This window comes from Ctenopharyngodon idella, chromosome 4, assembly GCF_019924925.1.
Source record: "Ctenopharyngodon idella isolate HZGC_01 chromosome 4, HZGC01, whole genome shotgun sequence".
Classification (NCBI taxonomy): Eukaryota; Metazoa; Chordata; class Actinopteri; order Cypriniformes; family Xenocyprididae; genus Ctenopharyngodon; species Ctenopharyngodon idella.
The window spans coordinates 24119104-24137826 of record NC_067223.1 but is presented as its reverse complement, the minus strand read 5'-3'; the positions used below and the strand labels follow the sequence as shown (position 1 = coordinate 24137826).

Here is an 18723-nt window from a genome sequence, read left to right as displayed (position 1 = left end):
ATAAATCAATGTTACACTCAGAATTATCTTTAAATGTTTGTGGCCTTCAGAGATCACTATCTGTGTGGTCGCTTCACAAGCATCTCTGATGCAGAGTTTGATGAAAGAGTCCACCAGGTGGTCTGCAGCAATGACTGAGTTGGTCCGGAGTCTGTAAGAGCAAGATTTCTTGGAGAAGGCGTACTGGTACAGAGGAGGCATGTTCGTCAAAGAAGGGGCTGCGTGCAGAGCCAAGTCTTCCAGACCGAGTTGCAAGGCCAAGTTCTTTATGGCATCTGGATGGCAACCACAAGCTCATTAGATGAGTTCATTTCTTATTCATTTTATTTGAGAGCTAAAACCAAGCATGAAGGACACATTTGGTTATTACTTGGAAATGATTAAGAATACATTTTTTCCCAATACATAGAAAAATACATTTCTATGCACTTCAGTGATTGTAGACAGAAGCGTGTGAACAGGACTTTTATTTTGGTGAGGCGACATGATGTCATAAGGCTGCGCCGCGCTTTTGCTCGTGTTGTGATTCGTCTAAAGAAAGGTTTGTCTTAACAATTTAATCTGCTAAAATCAATAGAAACGTTCAGTGTTTTACAGACAATGTGAAATTGGTTATTTATTATTGAATGTAACATTGTAATCCGTTATCTAACTTTAATGAGGGATATTTTGTGTAAACTATACTTTAGTAAAGTAAATTTGCATCTCATTTCGCTCCCTATATCGTGAATCAGTTTATCATAAACACTAATTCGTCACTGGCGAGTAGTGATGGAGAAACTGAGATTTTCGACACTCCGAGTCAATTGAATCAAATACTTGCTAAATGATTCAGTGATTCGATGCGCTCGAATCATTAAGTGAACGAGAACAACAAACACTAACATGTCTAAAGACAACTTTTACAAACCAACTGCAAATGTTTTCATTAAAGTGTAATTATCTAATTAATTAAACACCAAATGTAGATAATAAATGCCTAAATATGAAGTGTCTGTGTAGTTTGTTCTTTTATTAATTTTGAGTGTTTTTTGTCTAATCAGTTGATGTAAGTCCATTAACTCTCATTCTGACTGACTCTCTTACCAGTGTACTGAACTACTGAACTAGATCTGATTGAGACACACACAGAGATTTAGTTTGGATTTATTTTTCTTTCTGTTTTATTCTCATTTCAAACAGGACAAACACACAGAAAAACTCCTGGTGAGGTGACCGAGATCCATGTGACACACTATTATAAAGATGGCATTTATTAAAGAGGAGATTGAAGACATGAAGATTGAAGAAACATTCAGAATTAAACAAGAAGATACTGAGGAACAAACAAAGATTGAGTTTATTAAAGAGGATAATCAAGACACAAGTATTGAAGAAACATTCAGAGTGAAACATGAAGAGACTGAGGAACAAACAGGTTGGTTTCATTCTCAAAGCTGAACTCAGTCATTTGATCCTGAAAATGTAAAAAATGTTGCCACTTTAAAAGTAAAAAAAAAACTGGTGGGGAAAGAGTTGCACATGGAAATGTTTAAACTAATCCAGCCATGTTAACAATGTCAGGCCGTTTGAGATGAAGCTGAAGAGTGAATGAACACTGGTAAACTGAAGTGCATTGGAAAGACTCAGCTAAATGAGATTATTTAGATTATATCTTACATTTCCAGAAAAGGATATCAATACACAAGTGAACTCGACCTCGATAGTCAGAATGTATAACCCTCGTTAGATGTGCTTTTCCTATAATAATGTGCTAAAACACAGGCAGTGTTTTCACACTGTCCTCTTTAAAAAGAACTGAACTGAGACTTTTTTGTGTTCATACTGTCACGATTTGTATCAAGTCCAGTTCAGTGTGTGATAGCTGACCCTGTGGCCTCCAAAATTTGATCCCATTCATATACAGGTGCTGGTCATATAATTAGAATATCAACAAAAAGTTCATTTTTTTATTATAAATTATTTTTAAAAATGAAACTTTCATATATTCTAGATTCCCTACATGTAAAGTAAAACATTTCAAAATTTTTTTTTTTAAATTTTGATGATTAGAGCGTACAGCTCATGAAAGTCCAAAATCCAGTATTTCAAAATATTAGAATATTTCCTAAGATCAATCAAAAAATGGATTTGCAAAACAGAAAAGTTAAAGTTCTTTAAAGTATGTTCTTTTGTGCACTCAATACTTGATCGGCAGGACATATTACAGCAAATGACTTGCTCCTAGCACAAATTACTGCATCAGTGAAGTGTGGCATGGAAGTGATCAGCCTGTGGCACTGCTGAGGCACTATTGAGCCTTCAGATCATCTGTATATTGTTGGATCGACTGTTTCTCATCTTTCTCTTGAAAATATCCCATAGATTCAGGTCAGGCATATTGGCTGGCCAATAAAGCACAGTAATATCATGGTCAGCAAACCACTTGGAAGTGGTTTTTGCACTGTGGGCAGGTGCTAAAGTCCTGCAGGAAAAGGAAATCAGCATCTCCATAAAGCTTGTCAGCAGATGGAAGCATAAAGTGCTCCAAAATCTCCTGGAAGATGGCTGCATTGACTTTGCACTTGATAAAACACAATGGACCAACACCAGCAGACGTCACGGCCCCCCCAAATCATTATTGACTTCAGAAACTTCACACTAGACTTCAAGCAGCTTGGATTCTGTGCCTCTCCGGTCTTCCTTCAGACTCTGGGACCATGATTTCAACATGAAATGCAAAATTTACTTTTATCTGAAAAGAGGACTTTCGACCACTGTTCACTGTCCAGTTCTTTTTCTCCTTAGCCCAGGTAAGATGCTTCTGACGTTGTCTCTGGTTCAGAAGTGGCTTGGTAGTCCTTTTCCTGAAGATGTCTGAGTGTGGTGACTCTTGGTGCGCTGACTCCGGCTTCATTCTACTCATTGTGAAGCTCTCCCAAGTGTTTGAATCGGCTTTACTTGACAGTATTCTCAAGCTTGCGGTCATCCCTGTTGCTTGTGCACCTTTGCCTACCCAATTTCTTCCTTCCAGTCAACTTTGCATTTAATATGCTTTGATACATCACTCTGTAAACAGCCACCCCATTCAGTAATGACCTTCTGTGACTTACTCTCTTTGTGGAGGGTGTCAATGATTGTCTCCTGGACCATTGCCAAGTCAGCAGTCTTCCCCATTAGTGTGGTTTCAAAGAACAAAAGATACCCGGAATTTATACTGTAGGGATGGTCATTTAATGAAACTCAAATGTAAATATTCTAATATTTTGAGATACTGGATTTTGGACTTTCATTAGCTGTACGCTCTAATCAACAAATTTAAAAAAAAAAAAAACTTTTGAAATGTTTTACTTTACATGTAGGGAATCTAGAATATATGAAAGTTTCATTTTTTAAAATAATTTACAATAAAAAAATGAACTTTTTCACGATATTCTAATTATATGACCAGCACCTGTATATATTTAAATGACATGACTACAAATTCTGTTGAATGAGCTTAACTTGGAACGGATTATATTCCTGAAAGTAGTTGATCAAGAAATCATGTTTATTTTGAATTGTTTTCATTGAATCATGTTTATTTAGTGCACAAGGTAATGAAGACCTCAGTATAAAAAACAGGACAAATGCAATGTAAGAAAGATTCAAATGAAGTAATCTGCGTTAAAATTTCCAGGTAAAGTAGGTGTATTTAACCGCAGTGTTCAAGTAAAAACTTAATCAAATATAAAAATAAAACGGCATAGTCTTCATTGTATGTACAAAATATTTAGAGATTCTTATTAAAGCTATAAAAATATTCATTCAAGAGCAGTGAGAGATTTTTCTCTGTTTCATTTGATTAACATTAATGACAGACAGATATTAGGCTGCTGTCACTTTAGGACCTTCAGTAATGCATGGATCCAATATACTGAAACATATTTCTTTATGTCGAATGGGACTGGTGCATGATCAGTGGCTCAAGGGCCAGGTTTGTGTTATACTGTTGTAAATTACACACCTTCTAATGAGCTGGGTAATGCTGAAGCTGACACTTCATTTGTAGTGAAAGAAAGTAGTGACATAATCACGTTTTTTTTTGACACTCAGTATTTATTTACATACTTGTGCCGTCACACTCTTGAATATAAGCAATATCGCAGTCATGTAATATGGCTCTATATCAGCACTGCTGTGATTACCTGCTCGTGTGATAGCACCCATGTATTACTCTTTTTATAATGTATAATAATAAACAGTTGTTTGCTGCCAAATTAGATCATATTTGTTTGAAAGCTCAGCCAAGATGGAGAAACAGCTGAACAGGGATAGCCAGAGCTTTATGTCTTGCTTATTATTTTGACATCAAAAGGAGAAACAAAGCATTGGGACGCATAAGCATGGTGTTTGATAACTGGTGAGCATGATGATATGCTGTTTTTATGTTATGGTTAATTTACTGTTGTTACCGGTTGTGCTAGTCATTGCCGCTAGTGAATTAGCTGTTGCTAATTAGGCAGTGAAACTCCCATCACACAGACAGAGCTCTTTGGCCCTGTTTACACCTGGTATTAATATTCGTTTTGGTCGATCGGATCACAAATGGATGAGGACCCGTTTACACCTGGTATTTTAATCCATCTCTTTTGTCCACTTTCAACCATTTCTGTCCTGAATTCTTTGAGAGGAGGGTCTATGGGCGGGTAAATGTATGGGCTTCTTTAGAAGTTTTTATTTAATAGGCAAAATAACCACATGCAATTTGCATATGAATGTGACCGGCGACAACAGGAAAACATATAGAGAGCAGCTTGTTTCTGCTCTGACAGCCACGAGACCACGCTGAACACGGTAAGTGCATGTTTAGAGAACATTGTGTTATGTTTTTTGTCTTCAAACCAAACTTATGGCTTCAGCCAGCAAAGTTTAAATCCCATCTGTCTAGTGTGCTTCCCATAATGTTTATTGGCTAATCCCAAATGGCACCCTAAACCCTCACGGTCTTCCTCTGCGTCCGCACTTTCATGACGTAATGCCGCTTTGACTGCCGGGTAAATTCCTCTGCGTAGCTCGCAAACTTGCGGGCTCAGCTGAAGTGTGCATCGAGGGCGCATGACGGCCGCAAAGGGGGTGCTTGTGATCACCCTTCTGAAACCTAAAATGATGAATGGGACACCCTACGGTCTCGTGGACTTAACGGACAAGCGCATGCGACAGCCATTGTAAGTCCACAAGACCGAAAGTGCATAGAAGTGTGCCATTTGGGATTCAGCCATAGTGTCAGTAGGTGGAGAGTAGGCGGTCTTTAGAGGCTGTTCGAACACCTTCCACCACATGAGCGACTACACTACGAAAGCAATCCGGTTGAATGCGTTTTTGACTACCACTGGAAGTGGTCAAAAGTGGACAAGCTCAAAACGACCCCATTTATACCTGTATTTAGCATCATCCACTTGTGATCCAATTGACCAAAACTCATCTTAATACACAACAAAAAACCCAGAGTTAAATCAACTCTGCTTAGGGTACATATGGTCCCTAAAGAGTGTTAAAGTAACACTGAAGCAGATTTAAAGTCAGTTATAGTTTTTATTTCTCTTTTTTTCAGTGATTCTGCTTGTTAACAGCAGGTGTTCATCACTAACGCTCATTCATCACTTAATTAATTGCTTAATTATCTCATTAACTTTAATTCTGTTTCAGTGTTAATTTAACACTATTTAGAGAGGGACAATATGTACTCTGCCCAGAGTTGATTTAACTCTGGGGATTTTGCCGTGTACCAGGTGTAAACAGGCCCTTTGATTAGTTGGTGAAATTCTTCATGTTTTCTATGTGCTTGAAGGATGGGGTACATCCAAACACGCCATTTTTTTCTCTCTTCTCCATAAATAAATCTAGTGGCCCTCCAGGACCGAGTTTGCCCATCTCTGCCCTAAAAAAAAAAAAAAGTGAAGCTTTAGTAATATTGAGAAGGCTTTTCAGATTACATGTAACATCTTTTAGTAGCTTAGTGTATAGGATCTAGTTGTGTGTTGGTTTTGATAACTGTTGCTTTGTGCCATTACAGTGGGCTTAACTTTTCTCTTTTTTTAGACCTGATGGCACTGAAAGAGGAGACTGAAGTACTGAATGAAACGGAAGAGAAAGATCCATATAATAATCATCATGATTTCATGACTGGAGAAAAACAGACTGAAAAGATTTCCTCGCGAAAAAGAGCTCAAAAGAATGGGTCTAGGAGTCACTTCACCTGCCAACAGTGTGGAATCATATTCAATAAAAAAGGAAACCTTAACAGGCACATGAGAATTCACAATGGAGAGAAACCTTACAGATGTGCTAAGTGTGGAAAGAGTTTCAATCAAAAAAGATACTTTAAAGACCACATAAGGATTCACACTGGAGAGAAGCCTTTTACTTGCAAACAATGTGGCAAAAGTTTCAACCAAAAAGGAAACTTTAATAACCACATGAGAACTCACAGTGGAGAGAAGCCGTACATCTGCCCTCAGTGTGGAATAAGTTTCACTCAGAAAGGAAGCTTTAACAGTCATGTGAAAATTCACACTGGAGAGAAGTCTTTCAGCTGCAAACAATGTGGAAAAAGTTTCAGCCTTAAAGGAAACCTTCACAGACACATAAGAATTCACACTGGAGAGAAGTCTTTCAGCTGCAAAAAATGTGGAAAAAGTTTCAGTCTTAAAGGAAACCTTGACAGGCACATGAGAGTTCACACTGGAGAGAGGCCGTTTAAATGTGGTCACTGCGAAAAGACTTTCAGATATAAAGTATCCCTTGAGTACCACATGAGGTTTCATGTATGAAAGAACTCAAGTCTTCAGTGTGGAATGAGCTTCACGGACAGGAATCACCTTAGGAATCATGTAATAACTCACCAGAAATAAAGCAAATCTTGAGGTACACATAAGCATCCGGATGGATTTTTCGTTCTTTGCTTAGTGGTTAAAAGAAGTTTAAAATACCTGAGAAGTGGGCTTGATGAACATCCCTAGTGCCATGAGGAGCTGTGGGTATTAATTTTAACATTAGCATTAAATTTCATTGTCAATGACAATGTGAAGTGGAGTGGTACTTACCTGGACTTATTCATAAATTGCTTAACTTTGTAGCTACTGTCTGTTTCTTTTTTTCTTTTTCTTTCTTTTTATTTATTTATTTATTTTTTTTTACAAATGCGAAATGGCTAAATAGAACTCACATTAATTGTAAGTACTGTTTAATTTACTCTTACACTGCAAACTGATTCTTACTGATACACCATTTACCATTTGATGCAACTATCATTCTTGTTTAAATGAAGCACAAGTGCCACCTACAGGCTAAAAGGTGACGTGAAAGGATTCAGAGCGATGATTAAAACATTGATGGGGTAGATCAAGTCCATCAACACTCCCAAAGCTTGCACAGTCTTATACGTCTTTGTGGGTACGGCGTTTCATTCGGTAATGTTAAAAAGCTTTATACTATGGGGCAGTTGATTGGTTTACGAATGTTCTAAGGTGTGCAATTATTTTCAGTGAAAAGTAGATCTAGGCAGGTCTTGACAGCATTAGTTTCATATCACTTCGCCAAATGATTTCAGTTATTTCAAAGGTCTTTACAGCCTACAACAGCAAAAGAATCAAAACCCACTATGACACTGACCAATCAAATAAATATATTAAACAGGATAAAAATGACAGACTGTTACAAGAAGTAATTTATTTATTCATTGAAAGTCATTGATAAAATTTCTTGTGAAGTAAAGATTTACCTATAAAAATGAACTATTCTGTCAATGAGTGGAAAAAAGGCCGCTATACTTGCAGTCTGGAGGGCAATGAGGTTTTCACTGAAACATTGAATCTTTTTGTCAACTGTCCCGTTTTTTTTTTCATGTCCACTGCACATTGTATAATGTTTACTCTGTTCTTCTCCGTTTACCAGACACTTACTTTCATGTTTTTTTGGAAGAAATTGATGAATTTACGCTTTAAATCCAACAGGCTCTGACTGCATGGTAGCGCACAAAAAATTTTTGTGATCAACTATGATGATTATAAACTTATTTATTGAGAATCTGAGTATCAGATATTTTACAATCTAGTTAACAAGTTTATATTTTGAATAAGAAACATTTATCAACTACATCCAATTTTGTGGATCTCAAAACCCACAGACAAGTTGAAATTTATCAGATATAGTTCAGTATTTAACTTATGTTAGCAAGCTACATAGTTACTGTGGACAATGGACATCAACTACGGTTTTAATGTGAATTATTTTGCATGCCTCATGGCTTAAACCAGCTGAATACGGTCATGTACAGGGCATGTTCGGTTTACTTATTTTTGTCATAGCCACGACATATTAACTCTACATATTAACATTTTATTTTGAATTAAGAATGATAAAGTCAGTGTGGCATTAAGACATGATTTTATTAAATGTTCCCCTGGTTTCACAGACAAGGCTTAAGCCTAGTCCCAGAATAAAATGCATGTTTCAGCTGTTTTAACTGAAAGCAACTTAAGGCTGATTTATACTTCTGCTTCTGACCTACGCCAGAGCCTCTGCGCCGTAGGCTATGCATCTGTTTTCATTTATACTTCTGCGTCGATGTGCATGCAGACCACTAGTAGGCAGTGCCCACGGTCATGTTGAGTATCAAGGCAAAAGGTGAAGAAGAAGCAGCTTGTCATGTATGTTGTCAGAGAAGCTTACAAATAGAAGTGGCAGAGAAGCGGCAAATCGGTAACGACTTTTGTTGCAGTTTGACGGTGTGGAGTAATCAGACAAGAGCAAGTGTTTTCAACTTCCATATATATATATATATATATATATAAATATATATATATATATATATATATATAGTAAAATCAAATTGAATGTTGTATGAAAGTGGTTTGTCTAAAGTCCATCACCAGAACTGGACATTAACTACATAATTTACTATATAACTGTATAAATGAACTATTCTGATATCTTTTGTAAATTTGTATAAAATTTTGGTCTTCAGTTTTGTTAACTTTCTGAAAGTGGTAAAACGAAATCTGGTTCTTTAGTCATAGTCATGGTGTTGCAGAACTGTGTGTCTTTGCACAGGAGCTGAAATCAATCTTTGGCTGATCCTTCACTTTCTGCCGCATGACGTGATCGTCTGATGGGCTTCATGAGCTCATCCACAACATCTCCAACTCTAGGGCATATATTATGCAGTATTGTGCAGGCAGCTACCATGTTTGGGACAACTCACTGATTCAGAGGTAGAGCCTGAAGAAAGCTTGCTCTCCGCCAGCACTTTAACCTGCCAAAATATGTTTCAATGATGCACCATGCCCTGGAATGGTATTTGTTGAATCGGGTTTGCACTGGTCCCTGGACTGATTCTCTGCAAGGTGTCATGATGCTGATGAGACTGTCTGCATAGATATCCTCCATTGCCTAACAAGAAGTGTCCAGCTGGTGGGTATGCCAACTGGGCAGCAATGCGGGACTCATTATGCCACACTTGCCAGTGTGGTCACAGATGACTTGCAATACAACAGATTGGACAACAGGACTGGTGTGAAGCAAAACCAGCCTCAATTTAGTTCTTCTCCACATGCTAATTTCTAATGCCTTGTTTCCACTGAGTGGTACGGTACCCTTCCATTGGGGTACTTCACAGTAGTCTGGTGCTAAAGGGTGGAGCTATACTCACTGCAGAACATTGATTGGTTAACAGAGAAATGTCATTTGTGCGAGCTACAAGGGGAATGACAACAAAAAGCGCCATTTTTTAATAAGGTTGAAACACAATGCCGTTTCTTCCTGGGACAAACAGCTGCACGCCGAGAAGCAAGAACAAGATCTGCTGTATGTCCTCCTTTGTTGTTTACTGTGTCACTTTCTTCTTCACATTGATTGCGGTACTCATCGACATTAATCGCTACTTTCCGGCATACACCACGCCTATCAAGTAAGGGTACTGTTGGTGGTGGAATTGTGATGCTAGATGACTGGGTCAGAGCATCTCCAAAACTGCAGCTCTTGTGGGGTGTTCCCGGTCTGCAGTGGTCAGTATCTATCAAAAGTGCTCCAAGGAAGGAACAGTGGTGAACCGGCGACAGGGTCATGGGCGGCCGAGGCTCATTGATGCACATGGGGAGCGAAGGCTGGCCCGATCCAACAGACGAGCTACTGTAGCTCAAATTGCTCAAGAACTTAATGCTGGTTCTGATAGAAAGGTGTCAGAATACACAGTGCATCAGTTTGTTGCGTATGGAGCTGCAGAGCCGCAGACCAGTCAGGGTGCCCATGCTGACCCCTGTCCACCGCCGAAAGCACATGAGCATTAGAACTGGACCACGGAGCAATGGAAGAAGGTGGCCTGGTCTGATGAATCACGTTTTCTTTTACATCACATGGAGGTAAAGCCGGCCGAGGCAGTGTGATGCTTTGGGCAATGTTCTGCTGGGAAACCTTGGGTCCTGCCATCCATGTGGATGTTACTTTGACACGTACCACCTACCTAAGCATTGTTGCAGACCATGTACACCCTTTCATGGAAACAGTATTCCCTGGTGGCTGTGGCCTCTTTCAGCAGGATAATGTGTCCTGCCACAAAGCCAAAATGGTTCAGGAATGGTTTGAGGAGCACAACGAGTTTGAGGTGTTGACTTGGCCTCCAAATTCCCCAAATCTCAATCCAATCGAGCATCTGTGGGATGTGCTGAACAAACAAGTCTGATCCATGGAGGCTCCACCTCACAACTTACAGGACTTAAAGGATCTGCTGCTAACATCTTGGTGCAGATACCACAGCACACCTTCAGGGTCTAGTCGAGTCCATGCCTCGACGGGTCAGGGCTGTTTTGGCAGCAAAAGGGGGACCAACACAATATTAGGAAGGTGGTCATAATGTTATGCCTGATCGGTGTATATCAATAAAGTGGCTTCATTGCAAAGCCCATTTACAACACCCAATCTAAAACATAATCAAACTATCTGCAGAAAATGATAAAGGATGATAAAAATTCAAAGCTAATTCAATGTGAAAGACATGCACCTAATCGGTATTTAGAACATAAACAGTTAACTTAATATATAAATGAATTGTTCATCACATAACGTCAGAAACTTTTTAATACCCTCACTTCCAGCTTGGATTGTGCATCCTAAAACGTGTGGGGCTGCAGCCGGATACTATTATTGCTGATGGCTGTTGCTGATTCCCAGTACAGATTTTTGTATGCTAACATTGGCACTCAGGGTAGTGTGATGGGGTCCTCTTTGGGTCCCACTCTTATCTTTGAAAGGATTTAAATGTTCCTCGGGTTGAACCACTGCCAGGCACAGATACTGAGATGCCTTACATGATTAATAACACCAATTAAGCGCTTTTCATATAAAACCAAAAATAAAAACCCACTTGTTAAGTCAAACACAACATTCTATGTTGTATAATCTGCCAACATTAAATGTGCTTTCATCAAGTTCTTAAACACCGGTAGAGATTTGGCAGAACTAATGGATGAAAGCAGGTCTTTCCACAGTTTCGGCCCTATTACTGCAAAGGCTTGATCACCTTTTAGTAGACGATTTGACAACAAGGAGTTTCTGATTTTCTGAACGCAATGTTCTGGAGGGGTTGTATGGGGTCAGTAGATTTGCAAGACATGGGGGAGCCTGGTTATTTAGAGATTTATACACAAACATAAATTTAATTGGAAATTGGACAAGGAGCCAGTGTAGAGGAGCTAATACTCAAGTAATGGATTTGTGTTTCTTTACCCTCTTTAAGAGCCTCCCAAGAGTTTCACAATACAAATAAATGTAAGATGAATTATATGTTTTTACTCTCAAATTCTAGGGAAAAAATGACCAAGGCCAAAACATGTGAAAAAAAGAAGTGTTGATAAACTTACACACACTATAATTGAACTTTATAGAGAAATTTAAAATAATTCACACATACCTTCCTGTTGAACTGCATTTTAAATTAATTGCATTTATACTTGACATTTTTATTGCTTCTACTTATACTGATTCTTGAAAGATGTTTTTTTTAATACTTTTTATACCTATTTTTGACTCTAATTAACTTCATATGTACATTTTTAATATTGTATTTCAGTTCGGACACATATGAACTCTGCTTTATGAACTCATACATTCATGTTTGTTTTTATCACATTTGTCACAATTTTAATTTTAATAGAGGGATTATTTGGTTAAAAATACATTTCTATGCACTACTGTGATTGTAGACAGCAGCGTGTGAACAGGACTTTTATTTTGGTATGGCGACATGATGTCATAAGGCTGCGCCGCGCTCCTGCTCGTGTTGTGATTCGGCTAAAGAAAGGTTTGTCTTAACAATTTAGTCTGTTAAAATCAATAGAAACCGTTCAGTGTTTTAAAGACAATGCTAAAGTAGTTATTTAATATTGAATGTGACATTGTAATCTGCTATCTAACTTTAATGAGGGATATTTTGGTAAAGTAAACTTGCATCTTATTTCGCTCCATATATCGTGAATCAGTTTATCATAAACACTAATTCGGTCACTGGCGAGTAGAGATGGAGAAACTGAGATTTTAGTCAGTTGAATAAAATACTTTAAGAAATGATTCAGTGATTCGATGCGCTCGAATCATTAAGTGAACGAGAACAACAAACACTAACATGTCTAAAGACAACTTTTGCAAACCAACTGCAATATTTTCATTAAAGTGTAATTATCTAATTAATTAAACACCAAATGTAGATATAAATGCCTAAATATTAAGTGTCTGTATAGTTAGTGTTCTTTTAATAATTTGCAGGATTAGTTGTATTTGCAGGTGATCTAAGTCCATTAACTCTCATTCTGACTGACTCTCTTACCAGTGCACTGAACTACTGAACTAGAGCTGATTGAGACACAGGGATTTAGTTTGGATTTATTTTTCTTTGTCTTATTCCCTTCTTAAACAGGACAAACACACAGAAAAACTCCTGGTGAAGCGACTGAGATCTTTGTGACACACTATTATAAAGATGGCATTTATTAAAGAGGAGAGTGAAGACGTGAAGATTGAAGAAACATTCAGAATTAAACAAGAAGATACTGAGGAACAAACAAAGATGGAGTGTATTAAAGAGGAGAGTGAAGACGTGAAGATTGAAGAAACATTCGGAGTGAAACATGAAGAGACTGAGGAACAAACAGGTTGGTTTCATTCTCAAACCTGAACTCACATGGAAATGTTTAAACTAATCCAGCCATGTTAACAATGTCAGGCCGTTTGAGATGAAGCTGAAGAGTGAATGAACACTGGTAAACTGAAGTGCATTGGAAAGACTCAACTAAATGAGATTATTTAGATTATATCTTACATTTCCAGAAAAGGATATCAATACACAAGTGAACTCAACCTCGATAGTCAGAATGTATAACTCTCGTTAGATGTGCTCTTCCTATAATAATGTGCTAAAACACAGGCTGTGTGTATGTATGTATATATATATATATAATTAAATGATATGACTACAAATTCTGTTGAATGAGCTTAACTTGAAACGGGTTACAGTCCTGTAAGTAGTTAATAAACATTTTGTTGCAATTCTTGCACTATATGACACAACCTCCTTTAGAAATCCCATTTGAATTGGTTTCCTTGAATCATGTTTATTTATTGCACAAGGTCACCGCATGAGCGACTACACTACGAAAGCAATTCGGTTGAATGCGTTTTTGACTACCACTGGAAGTGGTCGAAAGTGGACACGCTCAAAACATTTAGGACTCCATTTATACCTGTATTTAGCATCATCCACTTGTGATCCGATCGACCAAAACTCATCTTAATACACAGCAAAATCCCCAGAGTTAAATCAACTCTGCTTAGAGTACATATGGTCCCTAAATAGTGTTAAAGTAACACTGAAGCAGAATTAAAGTCAGTTGTAGTTTTTATTTCTCTTTCTTTTTCAGTGATTCTGCTTGTTAACAGCAGGTGTTCATCACTAACGCTCATTCATCACTTACTTAATCGCTTAATTATCTCATTAACTTTAACTCTGCTTCAGTGTTACTTTAACACTATTTAGAGAGGGACAATATGTACTCTAAGCAGAGTTGATTTAACTCTGGGGATTTTGCTGTGTACCAGGTGTAAACAGGCCCTTTGATTAGTTGGTGAAATTCTTCATGTTTTCTATGTGCTTGAAGGATGGGGTGTGCCCAAACATGCCATTTTCTCTGTCTTCTCCATAAATAATCTAGTGGCCCTCCAGGACCGAGTTTGCCCATCTCTGCCCTTAAGAAAGTGAAGATTAAGTAGTATTGAAAAGGCTTTTCAGATTACATGCAACACCTCTTTTAGTAGCTTAGTGTATAGGATCTAGTTGTGTGTTGGTTTTGATGCTTTACATGTATTAATGTTTTGATAACTGTTGCTTTGTGCCATTACAGTGGGCTTAACTTTTCTCTTTTTTAGACCTGATGGCACTGAAAGAGGAGACTGAAGTACTGAATGAAACGGAAGAGAAAGATCCATATAATAATCATCATGATTTCATAACAGAAGAAAAACAGACTGAAAAGTCTTTCTCGCAAAAAGGAGCTCAAAAGAATGAGTCTAGGAGTCACTTCACCTGCCAACAGTGTGGGACGAGTTTCAATAAAAAAGGAAACCTTAACAGGCACATGAAAGTTCACACTGGAGAGAAACCTTACAGATGCGCTAAGTGTGGAAAGAGTTTCAATCAAAAAAGATACTTTGAAGACCACATAAGGATTCACACTGGAGAGAAGCCTTTTACTTGCAAACAATGTGGAAAAAGTTTTAACCAAAAGGGAAACCTTAATAACCACATGAGAGTTCACACTGAAGAGAAGCCGTACATCTGCCCTCAATGTGGAATAAGTTTCACTCAGAAAGATAGCTTTAACAGTCATGTGAAAATTCACACTGGAGAGAAGTCTTACACGTGCCCTCAGTGTGGAAAGAGTTTCAATCAACAAGGAAAACTTACAATCCACTTGAGAATTCACACTGGAGAGAAACCTTACACCTGCAAACAATGTGGAAAAAGTTTCAACCGAAAAGGAATCCTTCAAAGGCACATGAGAATTCACACTGGAGAGAAGCCGTTTACATGCTTTCAATGTGGAAAGAGTTTCACTCAAATAGGACACTTTGTAGACCACATAAGAATTCACACTGGAGAGAAGTCTTTCAGCTACAAACAATGTGGAAAAAGTTTCAACCTTAAAGGAAACCTTGACAGGCACATGAGAGTTCACACTGGAGAGAAGCCGTTTAAATGTGGTCACTGCGAAAAGACTTTCAGATATAATGTAACCCTCGAGTACCACATGAGGTTTCATGTATGAAAGAACTCAAGTCTTCAGTGTGGAATGAGCTTCACGGACAGGAATCACCTTAGGAATCATGTAATAACTCACACCAGAAATAAAGCAAATCTTGTGGTACACATAAGCATCCGGATGGACTTTTCTTTCTTTGTTAAAATACCTGAGAAGTGGACTTGGTGAACATCCCTAGTGCCATGAGGAGCTGTGGGTATTAATTTTAACATTAGCATTAAATTTCATTGTCAATGACATTGTGAAGTGGAGTGGTAATTACCCGGACTTATTCATAAATTGCTAAAATAGAACTCATTAATTGTAAGTAGTGTTTAATTTACTCTTACTACATATTGATACACAGTTTACCATTTGATGAAAATATCATAGTTGTTTAGTTGTTTAAATGAAGCACAAGTGCCACCTACAGGCTAAAAGGTGACGTGAAAGGATTCAGAGCGATGATTAAAACATTGATGGGGTAGATCAAGTCCATCAACACTCCCAAAGCTTGCACAGTCTTATACGTCTTTGTGGGTACGGCGTTTCATTCGGTAATGTTAAAAAGCTTTATACTATGGGGCAGTTGATTGGTTTACGAATGTTCTAAGGTGTGCAATTATTTTCAGTATAAAGTAGATCTAGGCAGGTCTTGACAGCATTAGTTTCATATCACTTCGCCAAATGATTTCAGTTATTTCAAAGGTCTTTACAGCCTACAGCAGCAAAAGAATCAAAACCCACTATGACACTGACCAATCAAATAAATATATTAAACAACAGGATAAATATGACAGACTGTTACAAGAAGTAATTTATTTGTTCATTGAAAGTCATTGATAAAATTTCTTGTGAAGTAAAGATTTACCTATAAAAATGAACTATCCTGTCAATGAGTGGAAAAAGGGCCGCTATACTTACAGTCTGGAGGGCAATGAGGTTTTCACTGAAACATTGAATCTTTTTGTCAACTGTCCCCTCTGTGTCTTGAATGAAACACAATGGACCTGAATACCAAGTTGGAGTTTGTTTGTTCTGCTGTTGAAAATGAAATGCCTGTTTTTAATAAGATAGTTAATATTATTTTGAAGGATGAGCAAGCATTCCTTTTGACTAGTAAGATTACTATAATGCATTTTGATGAGCATGTGAATGCAGTCTGTACTGAGGAGGTGGATGATGTTTTTACTGCTACTTGTGTAGCTGATTTGAGTCCCAAATTTGATGACTTGCGACTCGACTCAACATAATCAAGGAAGACTTGTGACTCGACTTAGACTTTGACAACAATGACTCAGGCTTGAACCCTCTGACTTTAAAAGTCTGTATGGCCTACCTTCTAAAAACTGATCACTTTCACGCTTTGGCTGGCACTGAGCCTGAAAGAGACTCACTTGTCATATATCACAACTGTTCTGTTTTGTCAACCACATAAGGTTTGCTAGTACTTCTATAATAAAAAAAAACACTGATGTGCAACATTAATAAACATCAAACATAATTTAAAGACGTGTTTTTTCATGTCCACTGCACATTGTATAATGTTTACTCTGTTCTTCTCCCTATTTACTAGACACTAACTTTCATGTACTTTGGGAGAAGGCTCTAACTGCATGATAGCGCACAGAAAAACTTGATGATGATTATAAACTTATTTATTGAGTATCTAAATATCAGATATTTTACAATCTAGTTAAGTTTATATTTTGAATAAGAAACATTTATCAACTACATCCTTTTTTGTGCATCTGAAAACCCACAGACAAGTTGAAATTTATCAGATATAGTTCAGTATTTAACTTATGTTAGCAAGCTACATAGTTACTGTGGACAATGGACATCAACTACGGTTTTGACGTGAATTATTTTTGCATGCCTCATGGCTTAAACCAGCTGAATACGGTCATGTACAGGACATTTTCAGTGTACTTATTTTTTGTCGTAGCCACAACATATTAACTCTACATATTAACTCAACCCCTTGAATTATCAGGAATAGAGATGATTAAATATGAACATTTTATTTTGAATTAAGAATGACAAATTCAGTGCGGCACTAAGTGTTGTCACAGATGACTTGCAGTACAACAGATTGGACAACAGGACTGGTGTAAAGCAAACCAGCCTCAATTCACTTGCTTTCCACATGCTAATTTCCATTGCCTGGTTTCCACCGAGTGGTACGGTACCACTTTTTTGGGACTCTTCCGTTGGGGTACCTAGCACAGTAGTCCGGTACTAAAGGGTGGAACTAGACTCACTGCATAACGTTGATTGGTTAACAGAGAATCATCATGACAACACGAAGCGCCATTTTTTAATAAGGAAACACAATACCGTTTCTTCCTGGCACAAACAGCTGCACGCCGAGAAGCAAGAACAAGATCTGCTGTATGTCCTCCATTGTTGTGTACTGTGTCGCTTTCTTCTTCGCGTTGACTGCGGTACTCATCGACATTAATTGCTACTTTCCAGCATACACCACGCCTATCATCTGTTGGCGGTGGAAACGCAAGCCGGACCAGAGTTTACCATCCCGAATTGTACTGAACTGTGCTGTACCGCTTGGTGGAAACGAGGCATTTGGTTTCCTTGCAAAATTCCTGAGAGGCTACTCACTGCAGAGCCATAACCTCCAGCTCCCCCTCTCTCGACCTACTGTGGGCATGATGGGTGGAGCTGCATCCCCCAACAACACCTTAACCCTACCATAACCCTTTCTCTCCACCCATTAAACAGGCTAAGCTCCACCCCTGACCTCCAGAGAGGTGGAGCTGGAGGGCATTTTGCTCTGCAGCAAGCACCAATTGAAATTCCTGGGTAAACAGAAGCTGTGACAGAAGCCGCAAATGCTGAAATCACAGTGAGAATTTGAAAGGATTCCCAGTATTTTTGAGGCCCTTTTAACCAACAATAAATCAACATATGCATCGTCCCCAAGCAGACAAGGTGTATATACTCAAGCACAAAACTTGCAACTAACCCCACACTTAACTCACTTAGGGGTGAAATTCCTACTTGGTGCTCTTTGTAACCCATATCTTTACATGCCTAATCAGTCATTTGCTCAGCAGACAACTCAGTAAAACACATTCTTCTGTTTACATATACACATTTTTGAGTTCAGCGCTCACATGCGTAATATCCAGTGTGACCCTTCGTACATTTGAGGAAAGCATGTGCTGAACATGAATGCCTTTGGGAGCAGCAACTCTGAAATGCACACCATTATATTGGATACCCTCCTCTACAACAGCTTTAATATCTATAAAAAAGCATATTCCACTTTGACAATGAAAACACATCATAAGAAAATATAAAAGTAACTGGGAAGTGAATCTGATTACAATACACATGCCAGAAAACCGAAAAACGCCCTTCTTGTGTAGATCCACTATCACAACAAGGGAGATAG

General features: G+C 38.1%; 1 protein-coding gene across 4 annotated transcripts; it reads left to right on the top strand.

Moving 5' to 3' along the window:
- The first annotated feature begins 477 nt into the window (after positions 1-477).
- On the top strand, positions 478-16815 carry LOC127511202 (gastrula zinc finger protein XlCGF8.2DB-like). 4 transcript variants are annotated; one of them, XR_007929879.1, is made up of 4 exons: positions 478-541; positions 1183-1417; positions 6061-7581; positions 16014-16815. XR_007929879.1 is itself a non-coding variant. In XM_051891952.1 (3 exons), the coding sequence occupies exons 2-3, from the start codon at positions 1246-1248 to the stop codon at positions 15330-15332; spliced, it is 1071 nt and encodes a 356-aa protein (XP_051747912.1). In that variant the 5' UTR covers positions 478-541; positions 1183-1245; the 3' UTR covers positions 15333-16815. The 4 variants fall into 4 exon arrangements, 3 of the variants coding, with proteins under 3 accessions (XP_051747912.1, XP_051747913.1, XP_051747911.1); XM_051891952.1 differs by lacking the exon at positions 6061-7581 and having other exon boundaries at positions 14434-16815; XM_051891953.1 differs by lacking the exon at positions 16014-16815 and having other exon boundaries at positions 6061-7750.
- Positions 16816-18723: the final 1908 nt, after the last annotated feature.